The sequence below is a fragment of the Salvelinus sp. IW2-2015 genome, linkage group LG8 (genome assembly GCF_002910315.2).
Source record: "Salvelinus sp. IW2-2015 linkage group LG8, ASM291031v2, whole genome shotgun sequence".
Classification (NCBI taxonomy): domain Eukaryota; kingdom Metazoa; phylum Chordata; class Actinopteri; order Salmoniformes; family Salmonidae; genus Salvelinus; species Salvelinus sp. IW2-2015.
Window position 1 is genome coordinate 25,902,507 of NC_036848.1, and position 17,265 is coordinate 25,919,771.

The 17,265-nt window shown below is 42.5% G+C and overlaps 1 protein-coding gene across 2 annotated transcripts in view; it reads right to left on the reverse strand.

The window, feature by feature from the left end:
• Nucleotides 1–9,372: 9,372 nt before the first annotated feature.
• LOC111967635 (mediator of RNA polymerase II transcription subunit 12) overlaps nucleotides 9,373–17,265 on the reverse strand; it is a 74,596-nt gene continuing 66,703 nt past the window's right edge. The window contains exons 37-44 of one of the 2 annotated variants that reach the window (XM_023992823.2): nucleotides 15,014–15,164; nucleotides 14,374–14,579; nucleotides 13,827–13,901; nucleotides 13,389–13,618; nucleotides 12,359–12,533; nucleotides 11,703–11,906; nucleotides 10,054–10,150; nucleotides 9,373–9,836 (exon numbers count right to left, since the gene is read on the reverse strand). In XM_023992823.2, the coding sequence (XP_023848591.1) occupies nucleotides 9,799–9,836; nucleotides 10,054–10,150; nucleotides 11,703–11,906; nucleotides 12,359–12,533; nucleotides 13,389–13,618; nucleotides 13,827–13,901; nucleotides 14,374–14,579; nucleotides 15,014–15,164 (1,176 nt within the window). In that variant the 3' untranslated portion in view covers nucleotides 9,373–9,798. Of the gene's footprint in view, nucleotides 9,837–10,053; nucleotides 10,151–11,702; nucleotides 11,907–12,358; nucleotides 12,534–13,388; nucleotides 13,619–13,826; nucleotides 13,902–14,332; nucleotides 14,580–15,013; nucleotides 15,165–17,265 lie in introns of those variants that run through there. The other variant, XM_023992825.2, reaches the window with a different exon arrangement.

Below are 17,265 nucleotides of genomic sequence, written 5' to 3' on the forward strand. Positions count from 1 at the left end.
ATCCCAGTTTACACAATAAATGTTCTTTTGTTCGATAAAATATATACTTTTATAACAAAAAAGAGCGCCATTGTGGGTTGCGCTTATGTTCCAGAAAACTAGCAGCCTCGTTCCGTCCTGAAAGGCAGAAGAAAATTCCCAAACTTATCAGATTAAAAAATATTAATAAAATTATTTATCAATCATGCTAATCACCAAGTGTAAATACCAAAACCCATTAGCTTGTTGTTAATCCACCACTCGGTCAGATTTTGAAAAATTTTTCAAAATAAAAGCCTGAAACTATGTCTAAAGCCTGGTCACAGCCTGAGGAAGCCATTGGAAAAGGAATCTGGTTGATACCCCTTTAAATGGAACAAAGACGGGCCAGGAAACACAGATAAAATAAAAAAATCACTTCCGGGTTAGATTTTCTCAGGTTTTCGCCTGCAGAATCAGTTTTGTTATACTCACAGACAATATTTTTACAGTTTTGGAAACTTTGGAGTGTTTTCTATCCTAATCTGTAAATTATATGCATATTCTACGATCTGGACCTGAGAAATAGTCCATTTACCTTAGGAATGTTATTTAAAATAAAAACTAACCTAGCGTCAGGAGGTTAAATTTCCCAGCTACAATAAATGCGGCCTCAGGATATGTGGTTTCCAGTTTGCATAAAGTCCAGTGTAGTTCTTTGAAGGCCATCGTCGTATCGGCTTGAGGGGGAATATACACGGCTGTGACTATAACCAAAGAGAATTCTCTTGGGAGGTAATACGGTCAGCATTTGATTGTGAGGTCATCTAGGTCGGGTGAACAAAGGACTAGAGTTTCTGTATGTTATCGCAATTACACCATGAGTACTTAATCATGAAACATACACCGCGCTTTTCTTCTTCCCGGAGAGTTCTTTATTCCTGTCTGCGCGATGTACTAAGAACCCAGCAGGCTGTATGGACGGGGACATATCCCGAGAGAGCCATGTTTCCGTTTAACAGAGTATGTTACAATCCCTGATCCCTGGAAGGAGATCCTCGCCCTGAGCTTGTCTACTTTATTATCCAGAGACTGAACATTAGCGAGTAATATACTCGGAAATGGTGGATGGTGTGCACGCCTCCTGAGTCGGACTAGAAGTCCGCTCCGAATACCTCTTCTCCGCCGACTGTGTTTTAGAGCAGCCTCTGGAATAAGTTCAATTGCCCTGGGGGATACGAACAAAGGATCCAATTTGGATCCTTATTCCTGGTCGTAATGCTTGTGAGTTACCATCGCTCTGATATCCAAAAGTTATTTCCGGCTGTATGTAATTACACCAAAAAAATTCTGGGCTAATAATGTCAGAAATAACATACACAAAAACAAAATACTGCAAAGTTGCTTAGGAGCTAGAAGCAGAGCTGCCATATCTGTCTGCGCCATATTCCCACAGACCATACATGTGCACTCTCATTGGACAGTGGGAGGGAAGAAAATGTCACAAAGTTTAGGGAACGTGGTGGAGTGGACCCCCTGGAGAGGTCTCAGCGGTTCACCACAAACAGAATGAGGAACTTCTTCCTGCGCCAGGGGGTCCCGGACATAGACTGTGACTATGACAATAATAAAGTGGACAAACTGCTCAACACTGAGCTGACAGACTCTCTGGGTGGCCTTTTAAACCACTGTACTACCCCATCTCTCAACCCAACTCAGGTCTACCCCCATTTCTGCACTGACTCCTTCCCCAGTCAACGGACCGAAGAACACGAGGGGAGGGCTACGGATGAAGACATTCACATGCTGGAAGCTGTACATTCAATACCAGCCGTGGTGGAGTAGCACTACGAGAGAGTGCACGTATACAAAGCTCTGGAGGCCATTAACGGGTGTGTGAGGCAGATCAACGGCTTCGTCCAGCAGCACATGCCATGGAAGTTGGACAGGGTTGACAGTAGAGACCAACCATGGCTGGACACCATCGTCAGCGTGTCTCTAGAGTATCTGAGGATGTATGGGACACTCCTCCAGCCCATAGTGCCAGAGATGGCAGATAAGCTTCTGTCCAGGCTTGGGGTGAAGCCAGAGGAGAAGAGCTGGGCTGCTCTGGACTTCCTGGTAAAGTATAAGGGAAAGAACTACCCCGTTGAGGGCAGAGCACTGGGTCCTGACACTGGAGTACTGTTTAATCATCTGGAGTGGCCAAATGCAAAGAAAGGGAAAGCTAAGAAAGACGTTAAAGTGAAATCGTAAACATGAACATTCTATTTGATACGAGTGGAAATAAATTAGATTGAATGTCACTGGTGTACTGCATTATTTTTTCCTGCATGCTTGAGCTTGCTTGACTGCTGCTTATGTTTACAATTGATAATTATTTTATCCTGTCACCCACCCCCCCTTCTGCTGACAACTTTATTATTGTTCTTTATTTTATCATGTTGAACAATTTACAGTTATAATTTGCATGACATTATTATGCCCCACCACCACCTCCCATAGCCTCGTAATTACCAGACTGACGTCCATGCAGCTGCTCATGGGATCAGGCAGCTGACGAGGCTACTGCTCCACCTCCTCGGAGGATAATTCAATTATTGTTCTTATTGTTCTTTATTTTACCAAGGCTAGGATTCTATCAAAGGTGTGTTAATCGTGAACCCGGATCTTCCAGCCTGTAGGCAGATCTGCTAACCATCCCCTCAGTTCAGGAGAGTGTGTACTTACACTTCACTATTCTACAAACTCGGAGAATAGCAAGTCCCTGACGTGTGCAAACCTCTCCAATGGCCCAGAGGGACGTTGCCACCAATGTAACAATTATAGCAAACTGTGACAGTGCAACCGTCCATGCAGATCTCAAATGCGGCTTACGCCTTTGATTTATTCCTAGCCCAAGTTACAATATAGTTTAAATTGATTTTGATTATTATTTATTGATGTATTGTTTTGTAGACTACTTTATCATAATCGCCTCACATACTTACCTGAATTTGATACTGATGAACACCGTGGTTCTAAATGAATTTATGTTTTGGTTTGTTTTTTAAGATAAATTAAAATGGTTCTACTTACCTTTTGTTGTCCTTTTCACTAATATCCACATTCAGTGAATACCTCTTTTCAACCAGTTTGTTGTAATACTCTTTCCTGTTTTCATGAGCCTCATCCCAGCTCTTATTAGAATCCACATCAGATCTGTAAAACTCCTCCAGAGACATGGTAGAGGCAAGGACATCCAAATCATACTCACTCTGGCTCTCAACACCGCTGTTAGTGAAGATCACAGGCTCATTATTATTATTGATATATATATTTTTTGTACTTTACCCCTTTTTCGTGCTATCCAATTGGTAGTTACAGTCTTGTCCCATCGCTGCAACTCCCGTACGGACTCGGGAGAGGCGAAGGTTGAGAGCCATGCGTCCTCCAAAACACGACCTTGCCAAGCCGCACTGCTTCTTGACACACTGCTCGCATAACCCGGAAGCCAGCACCACTAATGTGCCGGAGGAAACACTGTTCAGCTGGCGACCGACGTCAACGTTCATGCGCACGGCCCGCTACAAGGAGCGCGATAGAGCGCGATGGGACAAGGACATCCCGGCCGGCCAAACCCTCCCCTAACCCAGACGATGCTTGGCCAATTGTGTGCCACCTCATTGGCCTCCCAGTCACGGGCGGCTGCGACTAAGCCTGGGATCGAACCCAGGTCTGTAGTGACATCTCAATTACTGCGATGCAGTGCTTTAGACCGCTGCACCACTTGGGATGCCCTCACAGGCTCAAACTTACCTATGAGAACAATGTTTGTTCTTAATTTTTATTATCAAGTTGAAAACCATGTTTATAATGACATTTTGTATAACTATTTTATGCCCAGCCACTACCGCCCCCACTTCAGAGGACCTTTATTATTTATATATTTTATTATGTTGAAATAAAATGTCAAACCTTTTACAGTTACAAATGTTATTACTATTTGATGCTCCGTCACCACGCCCCCCTTTTTTTGCGGGGGACATCTTTATTATTGTCCTTTATTTTATCAAGGCCAAGATTCATCAAAGGTGCGTTGTCGACGAGTGTGCTGTACTGTCAAGGCATTTTCCCTGATGTTCGTATTTTATTATCGCATTACAGTAATTGCCGCAGAAATCTGCTCAGGGGTAAGTTACCTTTAAGAATCAAGTGCAGTGTGCTTGTTGAAAATAGACATTTGATTGAATCCTGGCTCAAATTACAATAGTTTAAATTATTTTGAATTATTATTACTCATGTATTACTTTTTCACGTTCTATGACGTCTCCACTTTCCACGAATATAGGACTTCCCAGGTATGGTTTGTTACACTATTCCCTCTGTTAGGGAGAGTGTGTCCACACGCTTCACTATAGCAAGTCCCTCACATGAGCACACCTCTCCAATGGCCCACAAGGGATCATCCCACTGTTGCCACAAATGTAGCGATTTTAGTGAATGGCGACAGTGCAACGATCCTTGCTGATCTCGAACTCTGATTTCTCAGCCAGTAGGCAGATCTGCTAAGGGACCGTTCGAAATGTACTGGGGTGGGGGGTTGGTCCAAAGTATGGGAGGGTCACCTAACTTTCTTTTGCTTTGGGGAGGGTTGTGTGGTTTTTCCCTGGTTTACAATTGCCTTATTGCAGGTTTTACTATATAATTTCTTCCATCCTGACAAATGTCCTCATCTGCTTGCATGCGCCTCCCCTATCTCATCATTTAGCTATTTCATTTAGAATTTTAGGCCCACTTTAGGTATCAGAAAAAATATATATAAATAATTTGATGAAACATTTAATTTGCTGCTATTAGCCCATAAAAACAGATTCATACACAGATAAACAGATCATCAAAAAATGTATCAAAAAGGAAGTGTGTTTTAATGTGTCTGTCCTATATCTGAGAGACATTAGAAAGATCAGGAAATTTAGTTTTTTTTACCCATATTTAACCCATTTTTTTGCACCAATTTTCAGGACATCTCATGGTCTGACAAACACCGCTGTAGCTCGGTCACGTTTCAACACACACTAGATATCTCTAGTTTAAACAGACAGATTTTGATGGGGATTATTTTATTATGCTAATTACATCCCAGACGTGCTCAATGGGATTGAGAACCGGGCTCTTCGCTGGCCATGGCAGAACACTGACATTCTGGTCTTGCAGGAAATCATGCACTGAATGAGCAATATGGTGGTGGCATTGTCATGCTGGAGGGTCATGTCAGGATGAGCCTGCAGGAAGGGTACCACATAAGGAAGGAGGATGTCTTCCCTGTAATGCACAGCGTTGAGATTGCTGCAATGACAAGCTCAGTCCGATGATGCTGTGACACACCGCCTCAGACCATGACGGACCCTCCACCTCCAAATTGATCCCGCTCCAGAGTACAGGCCTCGGTGTCACGCTCATTCCTTTGACGATAAAGGCAAATCTGACCCTCACCCCTGGTGAGATAAAACCGCGACTCGTCAGTGAAGAACACTTTTTGCCAGTCCTGTCTGGTCCAGCGACGGTTGATTTGTGCCCATAGGTGACGTTGTTGCCGGTGATGTCTGGTGAGGACCTGCCTTACAACAGGCCTACAAGCCCTTAGTCCAGCCTCTCTCAGCCTATTGTGGCCCATCTGAGCACTGATTGAGGGATTGTGCGTTCCTGGTGTAACTCGGGCAGTTGTTGTTGCCATCCTGTACCTGTCCTGCAGGTGTGATGTTCGGATGTACCGATCCTGTGCAGGTGTTGTAACACGTGATCTGCCACTGTGAGGACGATCAGCTGTCCATCCCGTCTCCCTGTAGTGCTGTCTTAGGTATCTCACAGTACGGACATTGCAATGTATTTCCCTGGCCACATCTGCAGTCCTCATGCCTCCTTGCAGCATAACTAAGGCACGTTCACGCAGATGAGCAGGGACCCTGGGCATCTTTCTTTTGGTGTTTTTCAGAGTCAGTAGAAAGGCCTCTTAAGTGTCCTAAGTTTTCGTAACTGTGACTTTTTAATTGCCTACCGTCTGTAAGCTGTTAGTGTCTTAACGACCGTTCCACAGGTGCATATTCATTAATTGTTTGTGGTTCATTGAACAAGCATGGGAAACCCTTTACAATGAAGATCTGTGAAGTTATTTGGATTTTTACGATTTATCTTTGAAAGACAGAGTCCTGAAAAAGGGATGTTTCTTTTTTTGCTGAGTTTATTTTCCCAATTAGAATTTAATGTACACTAATCTTCCGTCATTACCATGGGTTAAAGAACTGAATGTGACAATTTTCTGAATGAATCAAATCCACCATTCGCCTTTTCTTTTGGCCAGTTAGAAAGTGGCTTACATGCTTAGCTGGCAAACTGAAGTTATCGCCTACGATCATTACCTTACTTACAGTTTTGGTCAGATCTTGAATCAAAAGCTACCTAAGCATGAGCAAGGTTGCAACTTGCAAGCCAGTCTTTCGTGCTTCTCAACCATATTGCTGTCCAATGAAATCGTCTGTGTCATCATAAAGATGTTGAGATGGGGCCGTGGGTTTGGACCAGAAGTCCCTTCAGCTGCTGAGCACATGCTGCAAAGATACTGATAATAACAAACCCGATACATCATTTTCTTGATGAGTGGACAGTTCTTTAGTGACCCATATTGAACACGGTTCCTATTCATACATTAAATCTTCCATGATTTTCTACAGATGATAATTTTTATTACTATGTACAAGCAACAGAAAAAATGCCTTCGGCATCTCCAATGTATTGAGCTGTTGTAGACTTCAGACCTGTGCATGGCAGTAATGAGTGATTTTCAGTTGCTTGTCATTTTGTATTTTGACCTTTTTCGGAAGTACAAACCGACCATAACGGGAGTAAATGAAGATAGTTGCTCAGCGAAACTGCACATTTGGTGAGTGACAAATGTATTTTGACATAATGCTTGCAGAGCTGTCTAATGGGAGTTAGATGGGTCAGATCAGCTTTGCAGTGGATGACTTCGGCCAGACCCCCTCTCACCCGCAGAGGGGAGGAGAAGGGAGCTGATGGGGGGGTTGACAGTTCACACTCTGTTGTAACTCAAAGATTAGAACTTTCAGCTATCTCCCTCTCCAAATTCACACAGGAATGTGCCTTTGTTTCACAGACATTTTCACACCGAAACTCTAACACGTTCTAAAGCAAACTTCTGGAACAATATTTCTAACATAGAACGTGGGGAATGTTCAGAGACGATTTAAAGAATGTCATTTCAGTTGTTATTTTGTTATGTCATTAAAAATGTTTAAGGAAATACTGTATTTTATTTATTTTGTATTTATTTCATCTTTATTTAACCAGGTACGCCAGTTGAGAACAAGTTCTCATTTACAACTGCGACCTGGCCAAGATAAAGCAAAGCGATATAAACAACAAAGTTACACATGGGATAAAGAAACGTACAGTCAATAACACAAAAGAAAAGTTAATATACAGTGTGTGCAAATGTAGTAAGATTAGGGAGGTAAGGCAATAAATAAGCCATAGTGGCAAAATAATTACAATTTCACAATTAAAAACTGGAGTGATAGATGTGCAGAAGATGAATGTGCAAGTAGTGATACTGGGGTGCAAAGGATTAAAAAAAATATGGGAATGAGGTAGTTGGGTGGGCTATTTACAGATGGGCTATGTACAGGTGCAATGATCTGTAAGCTGCTCTGACCGCTGATGCTTAAAGTTAGAGAGGGAGATATGTCTCCAGCTTCAGTGATTTTTGCAATTCGTTCCAGTCATTGGCAGCAGAGAACTGGAAGGAAAGGCAGCCAAACGAGGAGTTGGCTTTGGGGATGATCAGTGAAATATACCTGCTGGAGCTTTGTTCCTCTCTATATCTTTTGTAACAAGCCAACCTTATTGTCAGTCCGCTAGGGACCTGTTTCTAATGTATTAAGTGTGTATGTTTATCCTGTTACCATTTAGTTAGTTAGTAAATAATTAAACCAATTTGTGTAGTACTGAATCATAAGGCTCAGGTTTTTGCAGATGCAAGGAGGTTACGACTGTTCAGAATGATGACATGATACGAGGTTATGATTTAATAAGTTGACTGTTTATGGATGTGATAGGTAAAGTCCTTTAGCGTTTAGTTCGGGAGATGGTAACTCTTTCATGAACCGCTCTCGTAGTGCCTCAAATCCTAATGAGTTAATTGTTACATGATTAATTAAAAAATCTGGTAACAATTAAACATAGTTGATTAGATAAATAAGTAATCAGATTAATGAAAGTAAAGTCACAACAACCTCTAATTAGCCAATGGTATTCCTAGACTCGGTGCAGCTCAGCTTGTGGTTTAACCCATTTCAGCACCATGGCGCTGTCCACCAACGCATTCACTTGTCGAAATTTAGTCGACTCACACACACACCTACTTGCATTCTAACATCTGGCTTTGTGTCTACCGGTCTTTTTTCATTCTGATGAAGGCCAAGATGGAAACGTCATTGATTTAAATTCTTCTAAATAAAGGATTCAACAGTTTTGCCTGTTTTAATCCTATTCACAAAATAAAAAAGTGCATAACTGAGTTTACCCCATCGACAGGGTTCATCAGTGGTCATGACAACTACGTTTACATCGTCTCTGGTATTAGGGTGGTAGCCTATGGCCAGTTAGAAAGTGGTTATAGTGCGTTCAAAATGAACACCTATTCCCATTGTGCACTACATCTGACCAGAACCAGGGTGCCATTTGAGACAAAGCAATAGCCTTTTGTACATTAGCTTACCTTTTTGGTAAGAACTTGAAGCGGTGAGTCACCCAGAGCAAGCTAGAGCCAAGTCTGCCATATTTCGCGCTGCTCAACCACTTGTTGTTCTGTCCAATGAAAGCATCTGTCTCGTCATTAAGGCAGGAGCGTAGTTTTTGATCAAAATACCTTTCAGCTTGCATGCAAAAAAAAATACATCTTATATTTTTTTATGATTGGATTGGTCTTTTTAGGTGAATAGCGACACGTACAGTATATCTAACAGGGTTTTTTCATTGTTAAAATATTCCATGACTTTCCGTCAACCTTAGAATTTACATGACAATGGCCAAAAGCTCCCAGGGAAATGTAATGTGGAAAAATATTAATTTCCAAATAGTTATCCATATACAAAATTATATGATTGACCATGATTGCATCAATTCCTCTATTACTTTCCCTCTGGAATGCATATAATACAATTCCATGACATCCCAGAAGCCTGATTAAATTAAAAATAAAAGATACCAAGGACAATCAATAGTGGATAATAATGACTCATTGCCTTTCAATATCATGAATAATATCCTGATTATTAACAACCTGATTGTCACATTGACCCTTATCAGACATCTTCATCAAGATGAAGACTGCACCAGACACTAATACAAGACAAAAACTGACATGATATTTTAATGAGAAACACACTAAACTGACAAATTTGACAAACTGAAAAAAAAAACAGAAAAAAAATTGCATTCTTATAATTTCTTGTACTTTTTTTTTTACATAGACTCTTCCATTATTCTTTAGGATCATAATATTTCACAGCACAATCCATCCTTGGATTTTCAGAAATTACAATGACTGAAGTTGAGAAGGTTTTCGAATGGCATGTTGGGCCTCTGTGGTTGAGTTGTGGGTTCATCCGTCTCGTCGTCCTTCTTGGCCAATAGCAGCATTTCCCTCCTAAGAGCCTACACCTCTAAAACAGGGGCCTGCTGGGCATTGGACACATCTGCCAATCTATGGGCTGGCTGGGAACACTCCCATACACAGGGTATCCCTATCCTTCCACACACACTAATATACAACAAGCACTATCAGTAATATGAGTTGGTGTTCTGTCCAGGTTGTGTATCTGGGGAAAAGAAAAGCACTTGTTATCAACAGACCTAAAATGACTGGAAATTGTGAAAAGATGTCACATTTAGACTACAAAGCACAATACGCAACATAAGATAGAACTGTTGACAATATCAGCGGTTTCATTAGGGCACCCAACAGAAAACCTTTTAAATGTGCACTTTGCTGTAACAGATCTCACTAAAGTACATTGACATGAGTGTCTTTCTTACTTGAGAGTTGTTGTTGGAGCTGCCTGACCAGTGCTGCAGTCTGCTGCTGCTGTTGAGTCTGCTGCATCTGAGTCTGCTGCATCCCCTGTCGTGGGAACTGAGACAAACACACAAACAATATTACATTTCGGTCGTTGAACGTACAGACATACCATAACTTGTTTTCAATGGGAGTCTGTCGTTGACAAGATGATTGCCCGTCAAAAAACGCACAACATGTGGGCCTTTGTGCGAATGCAACTCGTCCCAAAAATAGTTGACTTAAACTTTTGAAAGACAAAAACAGACAATGTATGCAATAAAATTCCTTATTCTTAGTCTGGCTATGGCCTGAGAGTTCTGTACTAGTGCATCTCTGATATCAATTCTCTGTGAGAAGGCCACAACTGGCAACGAGGCAGTAGCTCCCTGTAGCCCTCCTTAGTATCTTAGTTTCCTTCATATTACTTATACGCATATTATCCTTACACACACTGAGTGAGAGTGCATTGATCCTTTTTTGCACTGATCTCTTTTGACTCATCACATATGCTGCTGTTACTGTTTATTATTCATTATGTTGCCTAGTCACTTTATCGCTACCTACACTGAGTATACAAAACATTAATAACACCTGCTCTTTCCATGACAGACTGACCAGGTGAATCCAGTTGAAAACTATGCCTTATTGATGTCACTTGTTATATCCACTTCAAATCAGTGTGGATGAAGGGGAGGAGACAAATTAAAGAAGGATTTTTAAACCTTGAGACATGCATTGTGTATGTGTGCCATTTAGAAGGTTAATGGGTAAGACAAAATATTTAAGTCCCTTTGAACGGGGTATGGTAGTAGGTGCCAGGCGCACTGGTTTGTCAAGAATTGCAATGCTAATGTTTTTTTTTTTTACGTTCAACAGTTTTCTGTGTGCACCAGGAATGGTCCACCACTCAAAAGACATCAAGCCAAATTGATAAATGTGAGAAGCATTGGAGTAAACGTGAACCAGCATCCCTGTGGAATGCTTCAAACACCCATGCCCCAATGAATTGAGGCTGTTCTGAGGGGGGGGGGGGGGGGGGGGGGGAGAGGGGAAGGGGGGGTGCAACAACATTAGAAAGGTGTTCCTAATGCTTTGTACACTATGAATAAAATCTATTTTCAATCTATCGTGCCGACCCCAACCTCTATCCGATAACATGGCTAGTGCCAACCCAGAGGGACATAGTAGCCATGCTTTGCCTGAACCAGGCTGGACAAAAGCATTGTGTGCTAACCTTAAACTTAAGCATCCTCACTGGAAAGTTAGAGTAGTAAAAAACTGTTCAGGTCAGAGTGATAATTGGAAATAGATCTAAGTGTAGTAGGGCTGGGGTTTTATTTTGTACTTGTGGGGTGTTCCAGCAAGCAGGATCATTAAGTTAGCCAGCTAACAGTGATACATCTTTGATATATCAGATCTCTTAAATTTTATGGTTCATTTTGAAAGCTAAACTTGAATGTGTTTGGTGGTTGTCAAGTCAATTATACCATGCTAATTTCAAATCTATATTTCTCGAAAATATAAAAATAATTCAGAATTTTTGGGACAGTTAGCTGGCTAACTTGATCCGTCTTTTTGGAACTGCCCCTTGGCAATTTGACTGTATCATCCTCTAAGTTGGACGTACCATGGGTTGCTGTGGGGGCATGGGCTGCATGCCCAGGGCCTGGTTCTGAGCCTGGGCACCGGAGGGCGGTGCTGACGCTACTTGCTGCTGTTGTTGTTGTTGTTGTTGCTGAACTTGTTGGGGCTGGACCTGATGTTGTTGTTGAACTTGCTGTTGTTGAACCTGTTGTTGTTGTTGAGCTTGCTGCTGAGCCTGCTGCTGGGCCTATAGGAGACAGGGACAAATACAGAAACAGAGCAGGGTTACACCATAGTACAACTATACAGGAATTCTTACACTCAGTATATGTCATGCTAGAGCACGGGTGGGCAAACTACGGCCCGTGGGTCCCGCGATCCCATTCAATCCGGCCTACAGGATGTTAATTGGGTTGATTATTTTGGGTTAACTTCTCTTTTTTTCTGGCCCGCTGAAAATAATTAAACAAAAATAGATATGTGCGGCACTCAGTTGAATTTCGAAATCCCAATGTGGCCCCTGTGCTAGACCATCAGGTAGAGCATTGAATAATTGTGGAAGTGACTGTTTAGATCTAGAGCGCATTGAGTGGCAATAGCAGTACATGTGTAGTTAAAATATAATCAATACACTGTTCCATGTTGGTCTGTAGTGTTAGATATTGCTAGTAGAAGACCTAGTAAATAGACAAAGCATACTCGGAGTGCCTGCTGTCTGAGGTACTGCTGCTGTTGCTGCTGTGCTTGTTGCTGCTGGGCCTGCTGCTGCTCAGCAAGCATCTGGTTTGGTCTCATTCCCGGGTGGACCCCCTGCGCACCCATGTGGCTCAGGCCCTGCATGACGGGAGCCTGATGGATGGACTGGTGGGGAAACCTGGAGATGGTGGAAGAGATTCATGTTTAGAGGACCAGTACATCATCAATTGTTTCACAAATACACCACTGTCTTGAATAAGGTCACCGTTGCCCTTTACAGTACTACAGCATGAAACGAAAAAGTGTTCTGCGACTACACTGTCAAATGTTTGCATTCACGTCGAAGGAAATCAGAGTGCAGTTTATCGGTGGGATTGACTTTGATAACGCTGTATCCAGATACTAGGCAGTGACGCTAAATGTGACAAAGTCTTGATATGTGCAAGAAAAAGGAGTGAAAAAAGGCACTCCATGAACACAATATTAGCGGAGGGATGATACCAGTATTGTGATACTTGTTAGTATCGTGGCAAGGAAACAAAACACGAAACCTATTTAACTTCTTTATGAAAACAGCCCTAATGTTGGAAACAAATATCATTATGTTGTCATTTAAAGTCATATTTACACATTTTCCAAGCTATAGCACACAATATTTTAAACACAGCAGGTTTTTACAATGACATTTTAGTCATTTAGCTGATGCTCTTATCCAGAGCGACTTACAGGAGCAATTATGATTAAGTGCTTTGCTCAAGGGCACAGACAGATTTTTCACCTAGTCGGCTCGAGGGTTCGAACCAGCAACCTTTCGGTTACTGGCCCTACACTTAATCGCTACTCTGCCTGCCACCCCAGGACCAAAGAGTTTGCTCTGGTTCATGTTTTGAGCTGTGACAAGCACTACACAATATGAGCCAAAAGTAGCCAAAATATCCTTGATAATGGACAGCAGACATCCCTGTGCTATTGGAGTGCAGTACAGTGTATTGTCCAAACCCCCACCACTCTTCAACTCTTCCCTCCTGCCCACCTCTGTGTGTTTTGCATGGTGTGCGAGTAACCCGGTGCCTGCTGGTGAACGTAGCCGCTGGGCCTCTGTACCATCTGCCTCAGAGAGTCCACCACGCCCAGGTTGGCCCCCGGGTGGCTTCCCTGGAAACCCTGGTTCCCGTACGACGGAGGGGCTATACCACCCACCTGGGAGGGATGCGGCTGCATCCCCATGTGGGAGCCGTACGTGGTATAGCCCTGGGAGATGTTCTGGACATGGAGAGATAGAAATCAGAATGTTAATGAAAATAGGACAAATATGCAGGGAGGAGATAGAAGGAATAGAGGACACTAGTTTATGCATAGGGTCAAATTCAGTGGTGAAGGAAATAGAAGGATAAGAAAACAGATTTTACAGGTACATCTGGAAAGAAATTACATGACATTTTGGCAAAAGTGTATCATCTGAAAGACTTGCCTGAGTTGGCTGCATGGAGCCGTATTGTTGGTTGGGCGTCATCTGTCGCATCTGTTGTCCAATAATACTCTGGTTCTGAAAACGGCAAGAGACAACGTTCATCTTCCAACGTTCTTAAAAAGCAATGTGCTGCTTTCTACAACTGAAGTTCAACTTTTTATTTTTTTTCTTCACGGCGGCAGGTAGCTTAGAGGTTAAGAGTGTTGGGCCAGTAACCGAAAAGTCGCTGGTTCGAATCCCCGAGCCGGCAAGTTAACCCCTAACAACAACTTCTCTCCGGGCACCGATGAAGTGCAGCCCCCTGCACCTCTCTGATTCAGAAGGGTTGGGTTAAATGCGGAAGACACATTTGAGGTTGAACGCATTCAGTTGTGCAAATGTATTAACATGCGTACAGTGAAAGCCAGGTTCAAGATCCTATTCTGTGAGCATGTTAATAACACATCTAGCAAACCCCTCAATACTACACTGAGGTAGGTCCAGTCGAGAATAACCTCTGTACTCACAGGTGTCCCATTCCAATGGAGTCTAGTCACTGCAGACTCACCAGTCTGACCTGCAGATGCTGGCGCAGGATCTGGCCCTGCGGTATGTTGGGCTGGGGCTTATAGCCCATAGGGTACTGCTTCTCCATGCCCATCATGCCTGGCATGCCACCTGGCATCACGCCCGGGTAGTTGGGCCGCGTGGGCATCATCTTGCCCATCTGAGGGTTCCGGGCTGGTCGGTACGGGGTGTCCAAACCAGGGCCCCCTGAAGGGGAAAAGGATGAGAATTTAAGTCAAAATGACAAAACGCTTCAACAGCCTTGGAGGGAGCTATAGGGTTGTTCCACCCCAGCATTAAAATCTGTTTCAGCTAATCAAGGTCTTGAAGATTTAGGTTGATAAGCAGAATCGTGTGTTTTAGTGCTGGGCTGTAACAAAACATGGTGTCGATTGACCAGGGTTGGTGATGATCAAAAGCTAAACACGCCTCACTTAAACGGTCATGAGAGGAATACAGGTTCCAGAGTGTTTTTTCATGATATTGTAAAAACTAACTAGTAATAACTAAAACAGGGCCCATATTCATCAATATCAGAGTAGAGTGCTGGCCTAGGATCAGTCACTGTTTTCATTATGATTTAAAAGGGTTAGGGTTAAATCAGAACCCTGGTCTTAGACAATGATAATGTTGGCACTGACCTGGAGGCAGAGGCTGGTTCTGGGCATACATGCCCATGGCCTGCTGGCTGTCACCTAACCTGTTGTAGGGGTGAGTTTGCTGGCCCATGAGGATCTCTGGGGGCAAACCCGTCCCATACTGCACTCCACCCTGGGTACGGGTCACATAGTCCTGGAGAGAGAAGACAAACACCTTCTACGAGACACACTACACATATACTGTATAATGGTAATATGTGCAACAACAATATCATCCAGCTTTTGTACTTTTAGAATGAATATTATTACACAAGGCATACATTGTTGTCCTTCAAATCCCTCAAGATGACACTCATGAGTGCTCAGTGATTTCAGAGTTCTTAAATCTATGACTACTTTTATATTTCTACCATAACTAGCCTGACCCAAAAATACCTATCCCCTAGATCTGAAGGGATTGGACAGGTATAAGCAATATGGTTGTAACTCCATCTTGCCTTCTGATAGGCTAGGTGGAATTTGCGCCATATTCTTTATACCTATTCCATTCTTTACAGTCTACACAAATGCCAAGGGTACAGGGCCTAGGGATGTTGCGGTGACCACACCGACGGTCACGAGTCATGAAGGCAGTCAAATTCCACATGACCGCTTAGTCACGGTAATTAGGCTTCTCCAAGCGCTGATGGTAATTAGTAGCCGACCAAATTTGCAACTGCCTGGTACTCCGCACTCTATTGTACCTCTAATCACTCTAACATCAACGTAAATGTAATCGAAAATCTAATCAAACACTTCATGAGCGCCCATGAGCTCATGTTGCGCAACATTTCAATAGGCTATGCAATTGCCAGAGAAAACAGAGTGATGGCCTCTTAAAAAGTGGAGGATCCCATTAGCTTTCTATAGACTTCTATAGACTATAATTATTTTTCAACTTTTCTAATACTAAGCATATTGCTTATCTTTACAACAGGAGTATAGCCTACCTGGCTGGCATGAAAATGAACCACGGGAAAAGCATCCTCTATTCTCTATTTAAGTGCACACAGTACCAGTCAAAATATTGGATACACCTAATCATTCAAGGGTTTTCTTAATTTTTTAAAACTATTTTCTAAATTGTAGAATAATGGTGAAGACATCACAACTATGAAAAAATATATGGAATCATATAGTCACCAAAAAAGTGATACATCAAAATATATTTTATATTTGAGATTCTTTAAAGTAGCCACCCTTTGCCTTGATGACAGCTTTAAACACTCTTGGCATTCTCTCAACTAGCTTCATGAGGTAGTCACCTGGAATGCATTTCAATTAACAGGTGTGCCTTGTGAAAAGTTCATTTGTGGAATTTCTTTCCTTAATGTGTTTGAGCCAATCAGTTGTGTTGTGACAAGGTAGGGGTTGTAAACAGAAGATAGCTCTATTTTGTAAAAGAACAAGTCCATATTATGGAAAAAACAGCTCAAATAAGCAAAGAGAAACGACAGTCCATCACTACTTTAAAGACACGAAGGTCAGTCAATACAGAACATTTCAAGAACTTTCAAAGTTTATTCAAGTGCAGTCGCAAAAACCATCAAGCACTATGATGAAACTGGCTCTCATGAGGACCACCACAGGATAGGAAAACCCAGAGTTACCTCTGCTGCAGAGGATAAGTTCATTAGAGTTACCAGCTTCAGAAATGACAGCCCAAATAAGTGCTTCACAGAGTTTAAGTAACAGACATCAACTGTTCAGATGAGACTGCTTGAATCGGGCCTTCATGGTGAAATTGTTGCAAAGAAACCACTACTAAAGGACACCAATAAGAAGACTTGCTTGGGCCAAGAAACACGAGAAATGGACATTAGACTGGTGGAAATCCGTCCTTTGGTCTGATGAGTCCAAATTAGATTTTTGGTCTCTTTGTGAGACGCAAAGTAGGTGAATGGATGATCTCCGCATGTGTGGATCCCACCGTGAAGCATGAAGGAGGTGGTGTGATGGTGCTTTGCTGGTGACCCGGATTTATTTAGAAATCAAGGCACACTTAACCAGCATCGCTACCACAGCATTACGCAACGATACGCCATTCCATCTGGTTTGCGCTTAGTGGGACTATCATTTGTTTTTCAACAGGACAATGACTCAACACACCACCAGGCTGTGTAAGGGCTATTTGACCAAGAAGGAGAATGAAGGTGTGCTGGATCAGATGACCTGGCCTCCACAATCACCCGACCTTAACCCAATTGAGATGGTTTGGGATGAGTTGGAGCGCAGAGTGAACGAAAAGCAGCGAA